The sequence below is a fragment of the Paramormyrops kingsleyae genome, chromosome 16 (assembly GCF_048594095.1).
Source record: "Paramormyrops kingsleyae isolate MSU_618 chromosome 16, PKINGS_0.4, whole genome shotgun sequence".
In the NCBI taxonomy this organism is placed as follows: domain Eukaryota; kingdom Metazoa; phylum Chordata; class Actinopteri; order Osteoglossiformes; family Mormyridae; genus Paramormyrops; species Paramormyrops kingsleyae.
The window spans coordinates 28,319,895-28,329,877 of record NC_132812.1 but is presented as its reverse complement, the minus strand read 5'-3'; the positions used below and the strand labels follow the sequence as shown (position 1 = coordinate 28,329,877).

Below are 9,983 nucleotides of genomic sequence, written 5' to 3'. Positions count from 1 at the left end.
CACAGGGCAAACAGCCACAATGACCAACTCACCCATGTTCAACTGCTGTTCACATGGACCAGGGAAGGACAGGAACTGATACTGACATAAATGCAAATTTAGGGTGCAAACAGTATAATTAAGGCAGACCACTAAATATTTCTGTAAATGGTCCCCTTCACACCTTCACTGTTTGTCTCTCCCAGGGATCAGACTGCATGTTCTGTCGACTACTGCTAAAGCTCCCCCAGTGAAACAAGAACCCACCTGATTTGGATACTGTCATTGTTTTCCAGGAATGGTATTCAGGCACGTGCACACATAGAGATCAAAGGGGGCTTGAGCACCTGCCCTTTTTATTCCTGGAGAGAAAGTGCCCTTTTTTCTGGGGTGCTTTTTTTTTTTTTTTTGAAAAATAATATATATTCCTGTTTGCGCACAGCTTCCCTGTCAAACAAATATATTTATTGAAGAATAGTATATCTAAATATCAGGTCAGGAGTTCTGAAGCGAACATCCCCACCCCCGCGCAGCGGTGCACATCGGCGCACATCATATACACACACACAGCCCCTCCCAGCAGTGTTTGTCTTGGCTTGTGCTGAGGTGAGTGGAGCTGGTGATGAACAGAAGATTGAACTACCAGTGCCTCGAATAAGGCTCGAATTTACTGCTGATTAGCCAAAGACAAAAATGTATAGTTAACCTGTGTTTTGCTAGCATGCATGCCTCATGAGCTACTAGACTAGCTAATGTGTAAGGGATAATCGCTATATATTATCCCGCTTATTACATGGCTACCTACCAAATAAATAATTATTTTGACACAAAATATTAAAAGGGAGTTTATTGATTTAAGCCCGATTGTATTGCTTCCGCTATAGAAAATAGTACACTCCGTCTCTACGGTTAGAATCCTGTGAGTCCATAGCAACGCTCTGTTTTTCATGTTCTGTTATACTCCGCACAAATAAGTTAGTAATAAGCTTACTAAATAAGCTTAATAAAGTTACTAATAAGCATATATCATAGCATAAATTGGTGAATTTAGAAGAAATCTACAGATGCAAACAGATGGAGGATAGATACACTCTAAAAAATGTAGTAAATCTGAGTAACTGCATCTGGTACATTAATCAATAAAACTATACGTAATTATGAGAGTGCCCTTTATTTCACTTGAGCCCCTGCCCCTCAAAATGTCTGTGCACGTCCCTGATGGTATTAGTGGCAATGATCAAGTCTGGAGTTTCATATTGAGCAGATAGTGTTGACTGCAGTGGGTCTGCAGAAAATGCCCCCATCCAGAATGCCATGTTCGTATCAAGTGAAGGATCATTCACGAATCATCTCTAGGGATCAGCGACTGCTTCAGCACACAGTGTTCTTAAATACTGGAATCTTTGAGTAATTGTTTTAACATCGGACCATTGAAAATGGCATCTAACTCGCATGTTTTGTTTTGCCTGCAGAAAAAGTATGGAATTTAAAAATGGAAAGTGTGCAGGAACCCCGCTTATTGCGGCCAGTGTCCTTAAGAACCGCAAACCTGGGGATCCTCGTGGTGGCCGTCTGTGTGGGTGAGCGGCTGCCGGAGCTGTTTCATAGCGCTGTGTGGTGCCCCCCCCCCCCCCCCCCCGTATTCAATCTTACCAGCCTCAGGATTATGAAAGTAACAAGAGCAAACTTAGACACCTGATTGGGAGGATGGATGAAAGCAATCCGCTATGAGTTAATGTTTTTGTTGGTGTAGTTACGGTGAAGAGGTTGGGAGGTACCCACAAATCACGTTTTTGCAGTGACCGGCCTAAACCTTACCTACAGAGTTAACAATGGGTGTGATATTCACGTAGCTGATCCCATCTGTTTGGCAAACTGCTTATTATTCAGTTTCTTTGAAACTAAATAACGCTATAGGAATAATGTAAAAGAAACTGAATAAAAAAGAAACTGTCTCCTGCGTGGTATCTGTGATTTTGTGAGCCAGCCCATGGAGAACACACCTACCTCCAGCACACTATTTGAGGACTAGGCTGGTCGTTGGTGCCACCTTCTGGCCATACCTTGTACTACATGGCTCAATGCTGGTATTGTGTGTTTTAAATCAGGGGTTGAGCAGAAGCAAGGTGACCACTCACCCGGATTTCATCTGGACAATCTGGTTTTCTCACCCTCTACCCAGACTGCTGTTGGGTGTCTCCTTTTAGCCCCCTTTTCTCTCCCCCTACCTGCCTCCTCGTCAACTAGTGCTGCTCTCTCCAACCCCCAATCACACGAAAAACACATACTATACAAGCCGAGACCAGCCGTGCTTTCAAATATTGTTAATGCCATTCTTTATAGATAACAAGATGATTGTTGCGATAGATATACTGTTCTCAGCTTCCGTAGTATGCATGCTCAGCTACTCTTCATGGGTGTCCTCCTTTTTAAGCCTTAGTCCTCTCTTTTGGACACAGGTGTCCTCTTTTTTAAATCTTAGTCCTCTCTTTTGGACACATGTGTCCTCCTTTTTAAGCCTTAGTCCTCTCTCTTGGACACGTGTCCTCCTTTTTAAGCCTTAGTCCTCTCTTTTGGACACAGGTGTCCTCCTTTTTAAGCCTTAGTCCTCTCTTTTGGGCACAGGTGTCCTCCTTTTTAAGCCTTAGTCCTCTCTTTTGGACACAGGTGTCCTCCTTTTTAAGCCTTAGTCCTCTCTTTTGGGCACAGGTGTCCTCCTTTTTAAGCCTTAGTCCTCTCTTTTGGGCACAGGTGTCCTCCTTTTTAAGTCTTAGTCCTCTGTTTTGGACACAGGTGTCCTCCTTTTTAAGCCTTAGTCCTCTCTTTTGGACACAGGTGTCCTCCTTTTTGAGCCTTAGTCCTCTTTTGGACACAGGTGTCCTCCTTTTTAAGCCTTAGTCCTCTCTTTTGGACACAGGTGTCCTCCTTTTTGAGCCTTAGTCCTCTCTTTTGGGCACAGGTGTCCTCCTTTTTGAGCCTTAGTCTTCCATTTTGGACACAAGTGTCTTCCTTTTTAGTCATGCTGGTAGTCACCTTATACTCACTACAGTGGTGCACAATTAATCATTGACCATACATTGTAAAAAATACAGTTAATAATATATTAAGGTATCTTTCTAGCTGTTGCCCAGTAGCCCATAGAACAATGAAGAAAGATTGAGGACTGATTAAAAGCCCGTCCCATAGCCATCGTATGGAAAATCGTATTTTCAGTTTTAGCTGCATCATGGTGCACATTTGTACACAATTGTATATATCTGTTAAACCTAGTGACGCATCCCAGCTCTCTTCTTTAGCCGACTGTCTGCTAGACATCCATTGTTGGATGGCAAGGAATTTCCTCATGTTAAATACTGAAAAAACTGAGGTTCTTCTAATCGGTCCTAAGGAGGCCCGCAATAAGTTTGTAAACCCCAACCCGAGCGGCCTCCCTACTCAATTTAAAACAGTGGTCAGAAATCTTGGTGTCCTGGTAGACTCCGACCTCTGCTTCAGTGCTCACATAAATAGCATTACCAGTACGGCATTTTATCATCTACGGAACATAGCCAAGCTTCGGAAGTTGCTGTCCTTTCAAGATGCAGAAAAACTAATACATGCCTTTATAACTTCTAGATTGGACTACTGCAATGCCCTCCTTTCGGGTTGTCCATCTGGATCCCTACATAAACTTCAGTTAGTACAAAATGCAGCTGCCAGAGTTCTAACAAAAACTAAAAAATTTGATCACATTAGCCCTATCCTGTCTTCCCTGCACTGGCTACCGGTCAAGTTTAGGATTGACTACAAAGTATTACTATTGACTTACAAAACTCTGAATGGCCTTGCACCACAATATCTCAATGATCTTCTGGTCCCTTACAACCCTTCTCGCCTGCTTCGTTCACAAGGAGCAGGATATCTATTAGTTCCTAAAGTAGACAGGGCTACGGCAGGCTGCAGAGCATTCTCTTACAGAGCTCCGCAGCTGTGGAATGGTCTCCCGGCGGATGTGCGGGATTCAGGCACACTCTCGCTTTTCAAGTCTAGATTAAAAACGCACTTGTATAGCTTAGCGTATAGGAAACCTAGTTCTGGTTCCAGCTAGTCCCTCACTCCCAGTCAGACTAACAGTAGGAGGTGATGAGCTGGGTGGGGATCGGTGTCATTGGCTTTGGATAAACTGAGGCGTCAGTGCTGTCACTCTAGCTCTACACTAGAGTGCTGATGTTCAGTGAGTCCCCATGCCTGTGTTCCCGCCTGTCTCTCCCTCTTTCTCATGCTGCTATACTCAGATCTGCCGGAGCCTAGACGAATATTGCACTCGATCATTTTGCTTGCACTGCCTCTGGTTTCCTCAACTCTGGCTAATACACAATTATTCTTACTTCCTCCCTCACCCCTTCTGGGGTGTGCTCCATGGAGCACAATGTCGTTGAAGAGTTTATGCCTCTGCGGCCTGCAAGACAACTACCTCCACCTCCGGCAACTACCCTCCAACCTGCCTGCCCTTGGCTCAACACGATGCCTCGCCATCCATCCTGCGGCTGTGTGTCTATTAATCCTGCCTTCATGCATCAAGCACCACGTGCCTGCACCGGTCGGCCGCTGCATTGAGACATATATTTCAACCCCTGTATTAGCTTAGTCATTTCATCTTGTCTGTATTAGCTTAGTCATTTCATCCTGTTTGTTTGACTCATCTGCCGGCCCCTGGAGGATGGGCTCCCCCTTTGGGTCTGGTTCCTCCCAAGGTTTCTTCCTCTTAGGGAGTTTTTCCTTGCCACCGTTGCCTTTGGCTTACTCAATGGGGGGGTCCTTTTGAGGCAGAAATGTAAAGCGCATTGAGACAATGTAATGTTGTGATAATGCGCTATATAAATAAAATTGAATTGAATTGAATTGAATTGAGGTGACGTGAAATTCCTGGCTTAAGGTTCAGAGTGACCTGCAAAAGGTTCTTTGTTTGTGTCCCCATATTTTTATTTTCCTTCATGCATTCATAAAGGTCAGTCCAACATGGGGAGCCACCCCCCCCCCCCCGGAAACTCATCTGCTTACAGGCTTCCAGCTTCCTCATACACAGAGAGCGCCTCACAATTCTCACCATTGTACTGTCCGCACCTATTGCCCTTCTCAACCCTCCTCTCATCCTGCTCAAGGTTGTATGACAAACATGCCGAAATGTGCTGAAGCACAACAGACTTCTTGGTGAGACTGAAGGTGACCACAGCTGGTGTTTATAGGCATCACACTGTACTCTGCAGCCAGCATTGGAAGCCCACAGCTCAGCTCCCTGTGGGAACGTGTCTGTTGGTTATTGACTAGGTTCGGTGGACAAAATGCATGTCACCCAACCCCTTCACCTTAAAAATATAGAACAATACAATTCTCTGCTTTATTCAATATTGCTTATTATATTAGTATTATAATAATATAGTTATAATATTCACACAGTATCATATATAATGTCACTGTAAATTAACATTCCAAAAGGAGAAGATGCATAGAAGCTGATAGACAGAAGCATGTAGATCCATATGGACACACATAACCATGACTTGGAAGGGACAGGGTCAGAACCAGCACTGGAGGCCGACAGAGTGCAGTCCTCCAGGAATGCTGTAGCTATGTTCTGCATGGGGGGGGTCAGGCCTTCACCTCATCAACTAGTAGAAGAGGTGGAAGAGATCGGGAGACTCACAAACAGGTATTTTAAGTGTGTCTAGCTTGACTCAGTGTCTGATGCAGGTAACGGGGTACCCCTGACGGGTCCTTCATATAGTGAGAGCAACCAATAAGACTTTAAACTAACCAGAGTTTCAGCCACCTTGATGCCTTCTCCTTGTACTCCATCACCTGGACTAAAACTACACAACGTTCCCTCCACCTCTGTCACTCATCAGCAGTGCTTCGTATTTTTTTTTTAAAAAAGGCTGTTACTTAATTTTACATACTTAGAACTAGTGATGGAAAAAATGATGCTTTGTGGACCATTTGCTGTATTTTTTGATCCCATTACTAGATGGTGCTTTCTTTTCAAAAAAAGAACACAAAGGATACCCCCAAGCAAAGCAAGAGCACCATCTAGTGGGGTCAAAACATACAGCAGATGGTTCACAAAGCATCATTTTGTCCCTCACCACTTAAAACCTCCCAATGGCGCTAGATAATATACAAAATAGCAGGACATTTTATTTTCTTATTGTCCTTTGGAATTTCTGCCACTTTCTTCCACTTGCTTCCCAAAGACAGCATTCCCAGCCACTCGGGATCGCCAACAGGGTGCAGCAGGCTTGGGGTCTGGAGCAGTGCTCTGCAGTGCTCTGAAGTACAGCCACATTAGCTAGCACAGCAGCCCCAGGAAGACTGGCCATTCGGCTCCTGAAGGTTTACCCCCCTGTGCCAAGCAGCATGTGTGGGGTTCTGGGTGTCCATCTTTGGCATCTTCTTGGCTGGAGAAAGATTACTGGTTTTAAATAAGTCTGTTGTGTTGCTACCGCATATACAGAACATTATAAACAAGCTGAACACAGGTGCAAAGGTTGTATGGATGATGATCAGGTGCTGAATCAGCAAACTTTATTTGAATGATATGGGGCCCATAAGGCTTTTGGTAGAACATTCCTGGAATTTATGACATGGGCCGCACCACTGAGCACCCCTATGGGGGCGGGGCTTACCAATAGCCAGGAACAGCTCATTGACATTCATGGCGGTCTTTGCGGAAGTCTCCATGAACAGCAGGCCAGCATCTTCCGAGTAGGCCTGACCCTCCTATCACAGCGGGAAGGTGAAGGGATGGGGGTAAGGCCATCTTACATCACACACCATGTCAGCGCTGGTGTCAAGTTTGATCATCTAATACTCATAGCTAAGCCTGGTCCTGGACAAATCCTGATACTGAAACACATACTTCTGAGCACGTACTGCAAAATTAAAACTCAGAAACACATGCTGTAATGTCATCATTAGGATAACCATAAATGGATTTTGTACACATTTTGCATATTGTTAAAATCCACAGGTTTACTTTATATGTTACTATATACGTTTAAGTATATTTTTATACCACATACTGAGTTTCAGTATTTTTAAGGGAACTGTAAATTTATCTCTATCATTTGGAATTTCTGGGTCTGGGGAATGGGACAGAATGGGAATGGGACAGAATGGGAATGAGCAAACACACAGCCTCCAGGAGAAGAGTCTACCCCCCTGACTGTACTCTTTCGGGCCACCAAGTGTCGGCCCCCCAAAGGCCCTGGCTGTGTCGCACCTCGTACTCCACCATGCGCCGGTCCGCCAGGTCAGCTTTGTTCCCCGCCAGGGCGATAACGATGCTGGGGCTGGCCTGCCTTTGGAGCTCCTTCACCCAAGCCTTGGCCCGCTCAAAGGTCTCCTGAACAGGGATGAACATTTCTGAACACACTCACTTGAATGGTATATTGGAGTATTTCTGAAGGTCCTGTGACCAGTAGTGGGTAGTTCAGGTCCTGAGAGTAAAAGTCCAGTCCAAAATTTTGTTTCAACCAGCCAGTTCAATACTCTGTGACTGTGGCTCTTTATATTCAAATGGTTGGTTGAAGTAAAAACTTGGTCTGGACTTACTCGTCTTGTGACGCAGTCAGCCTACCGGTTTGGTGATGTCGAACACCACGATGGCAGCCTGAGCACCTCGGTAATACATGGGAGCCAGGCTGTGATAGCGCTCCTGTCCTGCCGTGTCCCAAATCTCAAACTTGATGGTTGTGTCATCTAGACATACTGACTGTGCCAGAAATGCAGCTAAGACCAAGAAAGGGGAGGTCGGGAAACATCGTCACAGCAGGTGAGGGATGATTTGCTTTTGAAGTTCCCAGCACACATTAGTCATCAAGAAATATGGAATACCGATCCTGTGAATGTATGCTTTTCTCAAGCTTGCAATTGGTCCCAAATGCTCATCAATAGTTGTGAGAATATGATACTTTGTGGTCTTTCACGCTTAAACTGAACATTCTGAAGTTTGCTGAGAAATCAGGTTTTAATGCTAACCTCCTCCTGCTTAGTGAAACCTCAGATTTGGATGGTTATCCAGAGTGTTCTCCTGTGTGCTCACCTCCTATAGTGGTCTCCTGGAACTCGTCAAAATGGCCCTTCACGAACCGCAAAACCAGGCTGGATTTGCCCACTGCCATGTCTCCCAGCAGCACTAGCTTGAACTGGCAGATCTTCGTCTGCTGCGGGGTGTCATCTTCAGTACTTCCTCCGCTGGCCATTAGGAGGGGTTCCTCAGAAGAGGGAGGTCTGTGGCCAGCCTGCTCTTTTCACTGTGTGACTCCACCTCTGTCCTGCTGTCACTCTCTGCTTCTGAAACAACAATGTTGGCATGTTGCTGATGTTGCTAAAAGGAGTTGGGCTCCAGGTAGGTCCAAGAAAAGCTCCTGAAATACACAGCCTACTGTAAAGGGACAGAGTAACAAGTGATGTTTCACGGAACATTCCAGGATGTCGCCTGTTTCATTGCTCAGACATCATGTTCCATGTCATTACTGTATCATAATTATTATTACCATCATGGATTATTTTCAGATGACAACCATTGTCCTAAAACTGGAGTAACCTGGGGCCTGTCCTTCAAGGCACTGGAAAAAAAAAGCATATTCAATAAGCAGTACACACTTCCTGAAAGTACACTTCTCTTTGTAGAGGAAGTCAATGTCCCAGGTCTTTTCTGCAATCTATGGACACTCTCTGCCCAACTCTGACACTTCCGTTTATTACACAACAAGCAACAGTATATGGGGACACCAAGAAAACGTTATGATGAACACCATTCAGGAAGAACATATTCTGTTATCTTCAAAACATTTTAGTAGGGGTCATAATTAGGAATTATGATCTGTTTTCACACTGAAATTTCACAGCCAAAACATGTTTTTTAAGGCTCTCTGAGTCTTTGCTGTGTTTATATTAGCAGGAAAGTTAAAGCAGCAGACAAAATCAGTTAGAAATTCACAACCTCCAGAGTCACGAAAGGACAACACGGCTGCCGGGCAGAAGGACGGGACTTTGAAACCTTACAGATAAAGCGCAACACGACCGTGGGTATCCTGCAGCGCGGAAATATACCATGCACAAGTCTGCAATGACAGCAGCAGAGTGAGGGTATTTCAGCGTGCGTCCGTGCCAGTGCGTGTCAGTATCTGACTATTATGAGAATGATAACTATAAACATAACGAACAATCTGAATTTCACATTCAAAGCAGACGAACGCTTTAGTGCAGCCTTTATTGATTCTAGGAATGCAATGGTGAAGCCACAATCCGATGCGTCCGAACTGGCGTATCAACATACCTGAACTAAAGCAGCTTCTTTTAACGCCAGGACGAATCTGTCTGGGAGATGAGCGAAGACCTTTGCCAAAGGACAGACGGACAGTCGCACGGACGCACACACAAGTACTGCCTCCCAGCAGCCGGCAGCTCTCGGCACTGGACTCCCGAGTTCTTTCTGCTCTTCCGCACATGCGCATTAAGCGCACCATGGGTTTAGAACTTTGGATCGGTGGCCGCAGGGCTTTGAAATGCATTCGCGCATGTGACATGCGATTCTGCACTTGTTTAATCAATGAATGAATAAAGCTGGCAGTTAGACAGCAGACAGAAGTGACTTATTCCATATTTTCATATTCCTGTTTTACTCTAGATGACAGTGATGCACTGTCTACGAAAGGTTAAAAGTACCGACTGTGATTCACATGCTAAGAAACAACATAAAACATTCATTTTATTACTTATACAATATGCTCTGTTTCCTCCCTCTCGTGCTGCGTGTGGAGTTTGCGGTGCACTATGATAGACTGGCACCTGCGGCCTGTGGCCTCGCGTGGCTGCTGTTTGGTGTCCAAGGCCAGCCCCTATGACGAGAATTACGTCACAATCGGCGCGCGCTGTCGCACCGTTGCGTTAGCGTGAAGTACAGATAATGCCATCACCTTCCCCAGGTGACACATTCTACTGTCACAGCATCACCTCCCATC

General features: G+C 45.1%; 1 protein-coding gene across 2 annotated transcripts; it reads right to left on the bottom strand.

The window, feature by feature from the left end:
- Positions 1-5,342: 5,342 nt before the first annotated feature.
- On the bottom strand, positions 5,343-9,870 carry LOC111857204 (ras-related protein Rab-5B-like). 2 transcript variants are annotated; one of them, XM_023837815.2, is made up of 6 exons: positions 9,299-9,870; positions 8,060-8,307; positions 7,595-7,746; positions 7,238-7,360; positions 6,642-6,735; positions 5,343-6,413 (listed from the first exon to the last, which is right to left on the bottom strand). In XM_023837815.2, the coding sequence occupies exons 2-6, from the start codon at positions 8,217-8,219 to the stop codon at positions 6,301-6,303; spliced, it is 642 nt and encodes a 213-aa protein (XP_023693583.1). In that variant the 5' UTR covers positions 8,220-8,307; positions 9,299-9,870; the 3' UTR covers positions 5,343-6,300. The 2 variants fall into 2 exon arrangements, with proteins under 2 accessions (XP_023693583.1, XP_023693581.1); XM_023837813.2 differs by having other exon boundaries at positions 8,060-8,310; positions 9,299-9,868.
- Positions 9,871-9,983: the final 113 nt, after the last annotated feature.